Source organism: Wyeomyia smithii, chromosome 1, assembly GCF_029784165.1.
Source record: "Wyeomyia smithii strain HCP4-BCI-WySm-NY-G18 chromosome 1, ASM2978416v1, whole genome shotgun sequence".
NCBI lineage: Eukaryota > Metazoa > Arthropoda > Insecta > Diptera > Culicidae > Wyeomyia > Wyeomyia smithii.
Window position 1 is genome coordinate 90,511,558 of NC_073694.1, and position 15,657 is coordinate 90,527,214.

Sequence of the window (15,657 nt, forward strand, 5' to 3'; positions counted from 1 at the left end):
CCTCCACTCTTTATTCAGGCTACCTCCAACTTGATCCTCGATCCGCTCATCAACCTTCCGCAGGTACTCTGTAGCCACTTCTCCAGTTGATAGCCGCTTGATGTTCAACTGTATCCTCCTTGTCGTCCTGGATTTTAACACGTTGGACAACCGGGCGCGAATCTTGGATACCACGAGATAATGATCCGAGTCAATGTTTGGTCCTCCAAACGACCTCACGTCTGTAACGTCTGAAAAGTGCCGACCATCTATCAGAACATGGTCGATCTCGGAACAGGCCTCTCCATTTGGGTGTCTCCAGGTGTGCTTACGTATACTCCGGCGTGCAAAATAAGTGCTACAGATAGCCATACCTCTGGCTGCAGCGAAATTGATAAGCCTCAGGTCGTTGTCGTTCGTAGTAGAGTGGAGGCTTTCTCTACCAATCACGGGGCGGAAGAAGTTCTCCCGCCCGACCTGCGCATTTGCATCCCCGATGACGATTTTAATTTCGCGTCCTGGACACTCACTATACGTTTTTTTCAGGAGCTCATAGAACTCCTCCTTCTCTTAATCGGGTTTATCGTTGGTCGGTGCGTACACATTTATCAGGCTGTAGTTGAAAAATTTACCCTTAATTCTCAACACGCATATACGGTCACTGATCGGCCTCCATCTAATAACACGCTTCATCTGTTTCCCTATGAGCACGAAACTGACTCCCCTTTCTGCTTTTACGCCGCCACTGTAGTAGATGTGGTACTTGAATGAAGTGCCCGCAATAGGACCTACTGCCCGGAATGCGGCAGCAACCTCGACATTCACCTTTTGCAGCTCTCTAGTCAGGATAGCTGCACGTGCCGGTTCGAGTAGAGTCCTTACATTCCAAGTACCGAGTTTCCAATAATCGATGTCCTTTTTCGTACGCCTAGATCCATGCTGATCATTCCGTTCCGTATTTATATCTGGATTGTTCGTAGTATTTTACCTTCGGTATGCTGCCTTACTAGGGTTACGATATCTAGCCTCGCGACGGGGCTGCCGTCTTAGATATAGCTGGCGAGGCACCGCGTTTCGTAATTCAGCCGCCCGCTCCGGGTCAGACGCTGTTGTACGCCGCCCCTAACATGGGATACAACCGCGTACGATCCCCCTTCCCAGTCAGCATACGACCATAGTTTCCACCGGGGGTTGGTTACCCGATCTCCGCTAAGGTTACTCGTATCCCGGTCGGCACCTCGTGGAGGTTGGGACGCTTCATCTGTTTCCCTATGAGCACGAAACTGACTCCCCTTTCTGCTTTTACGCCGCCACTGTAGTAGATGTGGTACTTGAATGAAGTGCCCGCAATAGGACCTACTGCCCGGAATGCGGCAGCAACCTCGACATTCACCTTTTGCAGCTCTCTAGTCAGGATAGCTGCACGTGCCGGTTCGAGTAGAGTCCTTACATTCCAAGTACCGAGTTTCCAATAATCGATGTCCTTTTTCGTACGCCTAGATCCATGCTGATCATTCCGTTCCGTATTTATATCTGGATTGTTCGTAGTATTTTACCTTCGGTATGCTGCCTTACTAGGGTTACGATATCTAGCCTCGCGACGGGGCTGCCGTCTTAGATATAGCTGGCGAGGCACCGCGTTTCGTAATTCAGCCGCCCGCTCTGGGTCAGACGCTGTTGTACGCCGCCCCTAACATGGGATACAACCGCGTACGATCCCCCTTCCCAGTCAGCATACGACCATAGTTTCCACCGGGGGTTGGTTACCCGATCTCCGCTAAGGTTACTCGTATCCCGGTCGGCACCTCGTGGAGGTTGGGATAGGAGTTGCAGGACAGAGGTGAATGACCACAATGGGGTCTCATGTGACACGTGCCCCACCGTTTACCAACCATATTCACAAATTGCTATATAAAAAACCTAAATTAATCCACCAACGTTTCGTTTACTCAATCGCAGGGTTGTACGGTTCGACGTTACAGTGCATGAAATTGCCAGACATTCGTCGATGTCATTTACATAAAAATTGCAGAGAAGGCGGCTTAAACATGAGCCCTGAGACCCATGTAGCTAATTCGAAAAGTTGTCAAATCGCCATGCGTAAAATGCATGTGCTTTTCGGATAACAAATTGTGCAAAAAATTATTTAAAATTGGAGAAAATCCTTGTCGGTGAAGTTTACCCGAAAGAATGTCGATAGAAACGGTATCAAAAGCACCCTTTATGTCCAAGAATGCAGACGCAATTTGTTCTTTGCGAGCATACACCAGCTGAATATCTGTTGATAGCAACGCAAGACAATTATTCGTCCCTTTGGCACGGCAGAAGCCAAACAGAGTATCTAATAGTAGACCATTTGATTCAACCCAGTGGTCTAAGCGACGTAATATCATTTTTTCCATCAATTTCCGGATACATGATAGCTTTGCAATCGGCCTATAAGAGTTGTGATCAGAAGCTGGTTTTCCTGGTTTTTGGATGGCGATCACCTTCACTTGCCTCCAATCGGTACAAAGCGGTATAATGTTTAGCTCCAGGATCTTATTGAACAAGTTCAACAAGCGCCTCTTGGCATTGCCGGGTAGATTATTCAACAAGTTGAATTTGATTCTATCTAACCCAGGCGCGTTATTGTTACAGGGCAGGAGAGCAACTGAAAATTCTGCCATCGTAAAAGGTGATTCTATCGCGTCGTGGGCCAGAGACGCATCGCGAACAATGTTTTGCTCAGGAACAGAGTCCGGTCATACTTTCTTGGCAAAATTAAATATCCACCTACTTGAAGACTCCTTGTTTTCGTTGACCGTTACGCGATTCCGCATTCTTCGGGCTGTGTTCCAAAGAGTGCTCATCGATGTCTCGTTTACGAACCTGCGTTTCTTTGCTTTAGACAAGCTTTAAAACTTGGTGTCAAGCTCCGAATAACGTTTAAAGTCGTCGACATTATCTGTATCCCGGAAGGCCAGATACGCGTCGGATCTTTGCGTGTAAACATCGGAGCACTCTTTGTCCCACCACGGAGTGGGGGGCCGTTCTTTGATCGTTACGCCGGGATATTTTTTCGTTTGGGCTTGTAACGCGGCGTTGAGAATCAAGCCCGCGAGGAGGTTGTACTCTTCAAGTAGTGAATGATGTTGAATCGACTCGATAGCTTCTAAAATCATTTCCTTGTATAACTTCCAATCAATATTCCGTGTGAGGTCATACGGAATATCAATTGGTCGCGCGCGAGTTGACCTGTTAGAAGTTGAAATAAGAATACCGCCGTAATCTCGCAAACGGACATAAGCACCAAAGTTGCCGATTTGTTTTTTTTTTTTGTGATTGAATGATAGAACACACCAAACCGGATCTATAGGCACCGAAAACCACTTTTTATCAAAAGTGCAAAAACTAGCGTCATTAATTCGCGAAAACGAAATAACGTAACCGCCATTTCTACTCAACGTGACGTAAATCCAACCCAACTATGTTTGTGATGCTTTTATTGCATTCAACGAATCGCAAATTTAACCAAATTTGGCATGTAGTTGTTTTTGGGAGCAGGAAATATTTCTATGGTGGTACAACACCTTTCTCTTCTCTGCAAGAATTTTTCCGGAAAATAGCTTGAAATGATCGAAATGATGCCCAGGATCCAGGAATTGCCCCCAGAGACTATTTTGAATTCTAAGATGGCAACTTCTGGTTTCTTAATACCATAATAATAAACAGACCATAATGGCCAAATACCACCCAATATGAGAGTTCCCGGAATCAGAATGATACCCAGAGGCCAGGAATTGAGCCTTTTTGAGATCCAAGATGACGACTTCTGGTGGAAAATCGTGCCTTTTATGAACTCCGGAGGACGCACTGCTCGAATAAAACTCGCCGCGTAACGAAGTTGACTATCTTCAAAACTTTGATCATACTGTAGCCCTCTAAGGTCACGAAGCTTGGTCCATGCTCGTGGACAACTAAAGCGCACTTGCCTTTTGTACGGAAGAAGTGCAGATGGAAGATGGCAGAGGCCACGAATGCTTTTATATTCCAAACTAAATTCATTTCCAAAAAAGTATTCTCGAATCGTGACTATTTGCCTAATTGTGAAAAAAAAAAGTTGAGCGACTTGTCGCATACTACAATGGATGTACGTACATCGGTTGTAGAAACAGGGAAATAAAAATCGCTGTTTCTACAACAAAATGACGTTGGTAACATAACTTCAGTTAATGAACCTTTTTCCACAAATCATACGTTCGGCAATGTTTTATGAATTTATTAATGCATTATGTACCGATCAGATTGTTGAAATTCATCCTAATACTCATTATACAAACGTTTTTGGAAAAAGGTTCGTACCGAAAATTTTACTCGCTGTCGCATACGTCAGTCTGCGAGATTACGGCAGAATAGGCAAATGGTCGCTACCGTGAGGATCGAGGATTACCTTCCATGTGCAATCCAACCGTAGCGACGTTGAACATAAGGATAGATCCAAAGCGCTTGGGCGCGCTGGAGGTTTCGGGACACGTCATTTCACCGTTGTTTAAAATAGTCATGTCGAAGTCATCGCAAAGGTTATAGATCGAAAAGGAACGGTTATCATTACAAGGGGAACCCCAAGCCACGCCGTGAGAGTTGAAGTCTCCCAAAACAAACGTGGGGAGGACTAAATTTACAAAATCAAAGAGCTGCCGTTGCCCTGGGGGGGATATATATTGAGGCAATACAAAGCTCTTTACCTTGTATTGTCATTTGACAGGCGACAACTTCGATGCCTGGAATCGAGGGGAGGATAATACGTTAGAAAGAATAGCACTTTCTAATCCCTAAAAGTACTCCTCCATACGGGGTGTCCCGATCAAGGCGAATAATATTGAAATCATGAAAGTTGAGAATGATATTTAAAGTAAGCCAAGTTTCACAAAGGGAAAATGCATCGCATTTGTTTTTATTTATCAAAACTTTAAATAAATCATTTTTTGGTATAATACTTCTATAATTCCACTGTAAGACAGAGATAGAATCCTTCATATACGCAGGTGAATTAGGCATCGAAGGATACAATCACTGCAAGGAGGGGCCATTGGGCAGTCAACTGCTACAAAATGATTTAACTGTTGGAAGGAATGCTGTAAGAAAAATTTTAATTGGATCGGGTACATCGAAAGTTTCAAAAATCCAGTCCACAATGTCAGAAAATTTCACTAATCCAGAGTTTGTTTCATCAACTGGATGTGCAAAAGAAACCAATTGGGGTTTTAGATGTTCCTGGCAGTGCTGGGAACTCCTTCTGGGACTTAAAATTTGCAAGCCCAGGAGGAGTTTGCTTCGGTTTTTCCGCAGCATTTTTAGGTTTTTTTGTACCATTCATTTCACTTTGAGAAATCTTATGACCTTTTCGGGGAAGTTTAGGAGAGGAAATATATTTCCTCTTTCTAGACTTCCCAGGATTGGCGTAAGATGTTCTCGCTGGTGAATTGTCAGAATCGGTTTCGCCAGAGGACAACAGATTAAAAGGGTTTGATGTAATGCGAGAAGTGGTAACGGTCTTCTTTAGCATATCAGCGTAAGAACGCTTCGAACGCTCTTTGAGAGGCCTCTCTATTTTATCCCTGCGCTGCATGTACACCGCACATGTCGAGAGTTCATGCTGACTCTCCCCATAGTGAATGCATTTTCAGCATTTTTACTGCAGGAATCATTCGCATGATTCTCCCCACACTTGCCACAACGTGCCTTATTGCAGCAGTAGGCGGCGGTGTGGCCTAACTGCTTACAATTCAGGCTGTTCATGATGCGAGGTACATATAATCGCACAGGGAGACAAACCCGGTGGATCGAGACGTGGCTTGGTAGTGCTGACCCGGCGAACGTAACTCGAAACGAGTCTGACGGAGTGTATACCTTTTTGCCACCGTTGATCGATACTGACCGCAGTTGCTTGCAGTCGAGCACCTTCACATCAGGACATGTGTTGTTCTTATAGTACCCTTTAGCACTTTCCAATATACACTCGACGGACAGACTCGAATTGATTATGACACCGTCGATCTCCACGTCTCGTGCAGGTATGTAAACGCGATACTCGCGTGTGAAGAGCTCAGAGCAAGCTATAGCGTTGGCCTGTTCCAGGTCACTGACCACAACAGCTTGTTAGGTCGAACCTTGGAAAATTCGGTCACGGCCTTATACCCCTTCGTCAGGTCTTTAGAAATCTGCAAAATGTTCAACTGTTTCGATTTCGGTCCCGCCTTTGGCCGAATATAGACAGTATAGCTGGGCTCCGTCTGGGTAAAGCCTGGGGCAAGGGGGGACTGAAGAATGAACAGGGGAGGGGGTAACAGAAGGGTCAGGGTCAGGAGGGCTCGGGGATGGTGGCGTGGGAGGCGAAAGATCTACATCCCTCGCGCTAAATCTAGCGCACTAGCGCCGACAAGAACACGTACCTCTTCACTTCTTCCTTCCAGCAGGGTTGGTTGTCCGATCGCAGCAGCCGTTACAGCCAGCAGCATCAATACAGCAGCACCGATACAGCCACCAGCAGCGAACCGGGTACGAGATCACTCTACGCAGCGACATAACTCAACTGTCAACTGTTGGCCTTGAACACGAATTATCTATTCACTGTACGCAGATCAAGCTGCAGTCGGTATCTTTGCAACAATACATCCACTGTAGCCGGGTGCGGAATCGTAGCGACACAACTCACTATCTAGTTGGCCTTTAGCGCGGACTATATGCTCTTTTGTTTAGCTATTCGTACACACCGACCGGATTATAATCGAACGACCACTTTGTACGTCCGTTTCTGTCGAGTATTCGACGCGGAATGAATCTTCAAATGTTAACAATGGCGAAATAACACTTCCATCTGCAGCAACAGCGTACGTGCATGGGACATTTTCTTTCGGTTGTCCACGCTCGACATTGTACACAACCTTTACACCCTTCTGTGCGCTATGTTCAAACTGGCTATAAAGGTACTCAAAATATCGCTCGAGTCGAGCAACAGTTCATCCGGCAGATGCTCTTCCAAGTGCGCCGGGTGTTCTCTTTGCTATTTCAGAATGTCTTTGCATAAAATTTGCTGCCTTCCTGTAGATGGTATTCCACCTTTGAAAGTTTTACCATCAAGAATTGCTAATCCGGATGCTGCATCGAGTATTTACTTTGTTGTCTTGGGGCATCCAGACGCAGCGCACAAAATAATCCAGTCGGCTAGCTACTGTTCGTGTGAGGTGCCTAAAACTGTATGATTTCCTAGTCGCTGGGGGTGTTTTCCTTTAATTTTGTCTCTTAACGTTGACATTGGGACACCATACTTTTTGTTAGCCTCATACACCAATAATGAGTAATTCCTGATTTCTTCCAGAGCCTTCCGCACTCTTCCGAGGGAATACAGTTTTGGTCTCAGTTTGTACACCTACAAAGAGGAAAGAAAATAGATGACCAGAAAATCAATATTAACCTACTTTGTAAGTTAAATTATTGTTTTTTTCATCCAATTTCTTTGTTTATAAGAAAGTCCGAAGATTTTCTTCGACTTCGACTGAAACTCTCAGGTTAAAATATATACAATGCGCACTGGCTCTAGCAGTGATTTGGCGAAACTGTTGGGACGAACCACGAACATTTGCAGTGCGAACCAGGATAAAAAACTAACAATGTATTATTGAAATATTCAAAGTCGGAGACTTTTTTCTGAAATAAAAAGTTTCATTCCTGGTCAATATGGATGGATCGATGTTTTAGAATTAATTTGAAGTTTTACATCACGGGCTAACACAGGGTGTTAGGTAGCTCACCTAAAATCCTCTAAGGGGTGATAGAGGACCCTATTTAATAAAAAAAATCCTTCTACGCATATGGTCAGAATTCAACTAAGGCAGAGTTCTTCAGTTTTTCAGTTGTCGGTTATGTTTGCCTTTAACGAGGTCTATCACAAAAAGTGTGATAGCTAGCTCATGTTGTTCTTTGACATAAAGCATCAAGCTCTATTAGTTTAGCAGCTATTTCACTTTAAAGCAATGAGTCGCGCCTTCATCCAGTGTTGTGAGGATCACAATTATCTGCTTCACTGTGTTTACTTAGACGCGTCGTTGCATGAAGGCGCAACTTATTGCTTTTAAAGTGAAATAGCAGCTAAACTAAAAGAGTTAGGTGCTATCTACAGTGGCGCAAGCGATGAGACACGTCAGTTGCTGGCTAGACTCCAAAGTCGTTATACACTGTGTGCGTGAAGAGATCACTCTCTCAGTTACAAAAATAAACTCCCACCGGGCAGTGTGTGCAGTTCATCGGTGGCGTGCTGAGATACGGGAACACAATAGAAGAGGGTGATTCGACTTTGGTTTAGAACTAGTTATACCTTTCCCAGTAGTTTAATTGGCCAAAACACCTTGCCGGAGACAACGGAGATTGCGGGTTCGAGTCCCGTCTGGACGAGGGAAAATTTTTTCTAAGCCTAAAAATCACACCTTCTATTCTCGTTCATTTTCGCATCCTCGCAAACTGCATACATTGCCCGCTTTACTAAACTTAAAATGTAAGTCATATGATGAAAATGAAATTAGTTCGTAAAGCTACTTGCAGTGGTTTTCTTAAAAAATAACCAAAGGAATGTATCGTTAAAAAAATTCGCCCAACTTCAAAAATTAATTTAATATAAAATCTCTGACTATTCAATAGTTTATCAATGATTTAGTTGATAGCACGAACCAGGATCAGTTTTTCGGTAGCGCGAACCACGATCAATCAATTGATTTGAAAAATATCGCCAATGGATACGCCTACAAGAAAGGTTGAGAACCGCTGTCCTAGAGGGCTATGCCTTATCCAACTTATGTCGTTTTCGTTTTCGCGGTGTAGCTACACTCAAACGACACTTTTGACACCGAAAATGTTTTATTTGACTTTTCGGACTACCATTTTTCTGTGCCTCCCTACACTTTTTTTGTCCCTGACGACACCCGAAAAAAGCAGAGTGTACTGTAGGAAGTTACCAACACATTCACACGTATGTGTCAAAACTGGTTTGTTTTGGTTTTCGTCCCACGTGGAAAAGTGTCAGATAAATTTTTTCTCAGCACATTTGCGATATGGACATATGAAATGGAAACGAGACAAAATGACGAATGCGATAATGACCAAAACAAAACGAATTGACAGCTATCCCATTATTGCGCATACCAATGCAATGACACTGAAAATGTTTTAATTGAAGTTGCAAAGTATAGCACGGAAAATGGGTAGCTACACCGCGAAAACGAAAACGACATTAGATGATTTAATTTTGGTCGAATGAATTGCGAGTGTCATGCCTGTCATTCTCCTCAGTATGTGGAGAGAGCGGAGAAAAATTCACCGCGCACTTCCCTTTCAGTATGTGCCTGCGTGTAGTGAATGCTTTCACCGCACTGCTTTTTTCTCCACTCCAAAGTGTATCAACCAACTTTCAGAGAGACGAACACAAAAAAGCTCATCTCACATCTGATAGAGACAAGAGGGGTGGATCACAGAGAAAACGCAGAAGTACACCGCAGAGTCCACTGGCGAGTAGTCTGGAAAGTGAAAAAAAAACCTGCCGGGAAAAAGTGTCCGATTCGACCGGAGTAAACTCGACCGGCACGAGCAACGCAGTTTTTTTTTTTCTCCCAATCTCTTTTCCTCTTTGCCACGCTCAAGAAACAAACTGTAAAATGCACCGCAGATAGCTCTGCTGTGTAATTATTGTGCGTGATGTCCTTACGTGTGAGAAAGTACACCATAGTTCTTTGTCTCGCAAGAGAGAGATTTTAGATTTCACCGCGGTGCTTTCAGGAAGCTCCCCAGATAAAAATCGTCTGTCGTTCTCTTCTAGCATGTGCGTAAATTTTATCTTCAGTGTAAGAATAGTTGTTTTCGCAGTGCAAGATGTTCTCCTGTACTCTAGAGGTTATCTGAGGAGAAAAGACAAGCATGGCGAGTGTTTAACGCAAAATTACAGATTCATAATTCCGAGAAGATGTACATCGCACGGCAACGAGAATTTTTTCATACATAAATTTTCTTTGGTAATCTATTGTAGTTAAATAAGATAATTTCTAAAGTTTTAATCAGAACTATAAATCTGTTCATAAAAAATTATATAAAAACATAATTATTTATTTGAGAATGACAAGTATTATAGTGTTATATATTTTCTATTCTAGAGGTTTGCATGAGGCTCTAAAACTGTACGTTTGGTTTGTTGACGTCCGTAAACGATTCTTGGAGATCATCGATAAATTGTTATAGAATCTGATAAAGGATGGGTAAGTAGAAAACAGCAGCTCGACGAATTTGTATTTATCTTTTGCACTCAAAACAATGTTCTGTTAGCAGAACAAATAATCTATTTTTGTTGTTGTTGTTTACCGCAAAAATCAAAACAGTAATCAGTGGTCGCAGTGGTCCAAATTTTACAAAACATCCATATTTGTTACTAGCCACGGTGCTCATACATACCGTTATTATAGAAAATATGCACCAAAGGACCTGAATACACCATTTAATTCGTTATGACGTCCTGAATCGTTGGTTAAAATTTAAAATCGTCGTCCTGTACATTTTTAAGTAATGGCCTTTTGATGGTCGTACACAAAAGTGATATAAAAACGACGAAATACTTGTTGTAAAGCACATTTTTCTACCATTCCAAGTATTGCGCAATAGCGAATGCCCCATCTTTTATGTGATGAAGGAAGATTTGTGGTGCGGAATTATAATACGAATTCGTGTAAAATATTGTATGTATATTTTGTAGAAAAAAAAATGTAAACCAAAAGTAGAGGAGAATTTTCCAGAAATAAACTGGGACGTCATATGGTTTAATATCAGCCAAACATTTTCGCAGACGGAAGATCGTTCAAAATTTTTTGAAATAATCAATGATTTGATTCCCAACAAAAAGAAACTGGTAGAATATGGAATACGAAGAACGAGTGATACTTGCGAAAATTGTCTAGCGATTGATACAAATGAACACAGGTTAAAAAGCTGTCCAGCAACTACTGGAAAAAGATGTTGGGTAGAATCAACCCTAAGAATAAAAATGAACATAGATTTTAGAGACCTTGAAGATATACTGTTAAGTGTGTTAGATTTCAAATGTTTCCGATAGAAATCAGCCCTATGGATAGTTAGCCACTACTCTGCATATATAATGAAATGTTTCCCGAAATGTAGTTTATTTGTATTCAAGAAAACCATTCGAAAAATACGTTGGAATCACAGAGAAGATTTTCAAAGACAATTCAGAATGTTTATGAATATTTGTTGAAGAGACTGTTTGTACAAAAATGTGAACTGTTACCATTAAATTTAATTTTAATAAAAAAAAAGTATTATATTTCATGACATTTACAATTAGTGGAAATATTTATTTGAAAATCCCACGGTGCACAGTGGTCTAAACTCGAAAAATCGTGATCGTTTTAGATTTGACTGTGATCAATCCATTTAACAATTAGATGAAAAAAAACATTTTTTATAATATTCAATATACCAGATTTCTTCGTTCAGACAAGTTGTGGGAAAATTTAAAACAAAAAAAATTACTGAATACTGTGATTCCCTTTTTGTACGTTGGACACAGCGAGATAGAGTTTTTGATATTACATCCCTTCTCAAAATCGGTTTTTTGTCTATATAGGCCGTCTAGGGCGCCGATCATCGTATGGAAAAAAGGGACCAGAAAATTTTAAAAAAAAAACCCTGTACAAAATGTTCACCTGCTCGAAAAAACACCCTGTGCAAAATTTCAGCTCAATCGGACTTAAAATGGGATGGCGCAAAGCGGTTGAAGTTTGGCCTTTTTGAAAACTGAAAAATCACCCAAGGGGGGAGGGGGGTACGTGAAATTTCGGTTTTCGAAATTTTTTTTTGATGCCAAATGACTTAAAGGTTCATGAAACGTTGAGAATTGGTGTCATCTGAAATTTTTTTTTTTGCTAAAATCTGTTTTCTGGGACTTAGTCGTTTTTTCAATTGTGGAAGGCGGAGTTCAAAGTTTTTAGAATTTATCTTTTGAAATTGATCACTAGTCTCTTGAAATAGCTTGTATAATGATATACACTATAACTAGCATCGAATACATTATGTTTCATTAGGGTGGTTCATTTATTCGACATAAGGTGGTTCATAATATTGTGTTAAAATGAGTATAAAATGAAAAAAATCACTTTTCACTGAATACCAACAGAAAAATTCCTGAATATTTAATATTTATTATATCATTGTCGTTAGGGTGGCAATGTTGAATTGGAAAAAATATAAGTAAAATAGCAAGATATTACAAAACAAATTTACAAATTGTATCAAAAAACTACCCTGTGCAAAAAAAATTATCTCAACCAAAATTAAGATTGTGTCTCGCGGAAAATGTTGAATGCTTTCATGTCATTTGCAAAATCACACACGGTAGGTAAATGGAATTCGAATACTTGAAAAATGTTTTCCATTCCAATTGGCAATGAGCGCTGACGGAGACAGAAGAGTTCCATACAGTATATATATATATATATATATATATATATATATATATATATATATATATATATATATATATATATATATATATATATATATATATATATATATATATATATTATATATTATATATATATATATTATATATATATATATATATATATATATACATATATATATATATATATATATATATATATATATATATATATATATATATATATATATATATATATATATATATATATATATATATATATATATATATATATATATATATATATATATATATATATATATATATATATATATATATATATATATATATATTTATATTTATATTTATATATATATATATATATATATATATATATATATATATATATATTTATTTATTTATTATCTATTTTCATCTGACCATATTGGTCTCCATGAAAGTTAGTGGATGGGGAAAAGCCTTTTGAGGCCATCCTCATGGAGGCATAAAAACCCCATCATCTTTTGTTAAGAATACATTTACAATTTTAAACATTTACAATATTACGCATTTACAATTTGTCAATAATAAAACTACAAACATTACGAACTAACATTAAATTCAACAAAATACATTGAGTTGCCCCGAGTCAGCATATAAAACATTGGTCCTAATATTATTCTATATGGTCAATTAAAAAATATTAGACATAGTCACTTTTCGTAGGAATTTGTTCGACGGTTCACCAAATTCGAAGATCTCTTCAACTGAAGTGAATGCTCGAACACATGCAGTGACAGGTTCATTATAACCGAACATTGTGCGATGCACTCTGGGTTGTAGCAATCCAGCGGACCTTAGTGAGCGTTGCGGAGCGCGAAAATTCAGCAAAGATAGGGTTCTCGGTGAGTCAATTTCGCCATTCAATAACTTGGCCACAAATCCGGCTTGCTGGATTCTCCTGCGTCGTTCAAGCGTGTCAAGGCCAATAAGGCGACACCGCTCGGAATACGGTGGTAGGTTAGCGGGATCACGCCAGGGAAGATTTCTCAATGCTAAGCGGATAAATCTTTTTTGTACTCGTTCAATCCTCAGAGTCCAACTAAGCTGATAAGGAGACCAAATCAAACACGCATTTTCTAAAATTGGTCTCACGAGTGAACAGTATAACGCCTTCAAACAGTATGGATCATTAAAATCACATCCTATTTTACCAATGAAGCCTTGTTGTCGAGTTGCCTTAGAAATGATAAATGAGCGGTTCAGATTAAAGTTGAGCTTGGCATCGAGCAAAACACCAAGGTCGTTTACTTGATCCACTCTTTCGATCACATGACCATCAATCTTATAGTCGAACAGGACAGGATTCGCAATACGATGGAATGTCATGATCTGACATTTCGCAATACTAACTATGAGCCAGTTTCTGCGGCACCAACTTATAAAAATATCCAACAGTCTTTGTAACTCACGACAATCATCAATGGTTCGCACAGCCAAATACAGCTTCAGATCATCAGCATACACCAGCTTACATCCAGCACTTAATAGCAATGTCACATCGTTAAAATAAAGTAAGAAAAGGAGCGGCCCCATATTACTACCTTGTGGTATTCCAGATGTATTGGAGAACGTGGAGGATAAACAGGAGCTCAACATCACGCGTAGTGTCCGACCACATAAGTAGGATCTTAGCCAACCAACAAATTGTTGCGACGCACCAAGTCTCAAAAGCTTTCGTAAAAGTATGCGGTGATCAATTCGGTCAAAAGCTGCCTTTAAATCAGTGTATATGACGTCAATCTGGGCCTTTTGCTCCATGTGCGATATGCAAGTCGTAGTGAAGTCCAAAAGATTTGTGGTAACAGAACGTCCCGGCATGAACCCGTGTTGGTCGCTAGAAATGTAGTTTTTCGTACAAGATAAGATTCTCGAGCTAACTACAATTTCAAACAATTTAGACGAGGCAGAAAGACTGGTAATGCCCCGATAATTCCTGATGTTACGCCGATCTCCACTTTTAAATACAGGAAACATGTGCGACTGCTTCCAAATCTGCGGGAATTTTCCTTGCTCAAATGATCGGTTGAAAATGCGAGATAAGGGTTCAGCTAAAACGGTTGCACAACGGGTATAAACTACTGCTGGGATTCCATCGGGCCCCACGGAAAAAGAAGTTTTAAGTCTTTTCGCAGCTTCCAGTATCATGTCCGCAGTAATTTCAAATGTACTTAGATCAACTAAGTTTAGCGGTACATCTGCCGAAGCAATCTCAGCATCCGATTCGGAAGCAGTGCTGTCGGCGAAAACAGAAGCGAAAAATTTAGCAAACAACTCACATGAATCCAGGGAACATGTTGCTTCTGTTCCATCGAGGTAAACATTAGAAGGAATTACCGAACACTTTCGCTTCGAATTTACGAAGTTCCAGAACTGTTTAGGGTTTCGACGGAGATCAGTTTGTACCCGCATTACATAGGTTTTGTATAAGCTGGCGTTCAATCGACGAAAATCTGTACTTGCTCGTTTAAAATTACTTTTTGTCTCGTTTGTTTTAATGTTTCGGTATTTACGCTGCCAAGCATTACGTATGCGCTTCAGTGCACGTAGCCGCGAAGTAGCCCATGGAGGGGAAGCAGGCTTATTAACTGTCGGTAAATTTGCCTCAGCCACTGGCATAATGTTTCACTAAACGAGTTAGCTAGATCGTCAACATCAATTACTCCGTAAAGATTCTCCCAGTCGAAACTTTGTAAGTACTCTGTAAGAGCCGTGAAGTCAATTTTGCGGTAATTCAAAGCTCTAGTGCTGTCCGCTGACGATTCCGGTGTCGTCATTTTGGATATAATTGGCAACGATATAACAAACTTGTCGCTTAATTCAAACTCTACCAGACATACATTTTTCACCATTCTCCGTGTTGTGCTAGTAGGGTGAATTAACGAAATAAAAATTTTCAGCAGTTTATATGAATCATACGAAATAAATAATTGAAATCCCTGATCAATTTCAATATGAGGTAACTAGCGGAACTCCGTACACAGTTATGAATAGATATTTTGCTGCGTGATAAAAATGATAAATTTTTTCAACATCAGACGAGCGGACGTTTTCAGTGACAGATGCTACGCTGGATTCTGAGAGCACCAATACATCGCCTGGAGCTCTGGCTGGTTCATTAACATTCGTTCACATGAACACTCGGG

At 40.6% G+C, this 15,657-nt stretch overlaps 1 protein-coding gene across 13 annotated transcripts in view; it reads left to right on the forward strand.

Annotated features, from left to right (window-relative positions):
• LOC129718319 (uncharacterized) overlaps positions 1 to 15,657 on the forward strand; it is a 381,616-nt gene that overhangs the window by 49,857 nt on the left and 316,102 nt on the right. For all 13 annotated transcript variants that reach the window (XR_008726865.1, XM_055668982.1, XM_055668973.1 and 10 more), the window contains one exon: positions 10,158 to 10,259. Coding sequence is in view for 12 of the 13 variants with exons in the window: in XM_055668982.1 (XP_055524957.1) it covers positions 10,256 to 10,259 (4 nt within the window). In the remaining variant the exon portion in view is untranslated. The remainder of the gene's footprint in view (positions 1 to 10,157; positions 10,260 to 15,657) is intronic.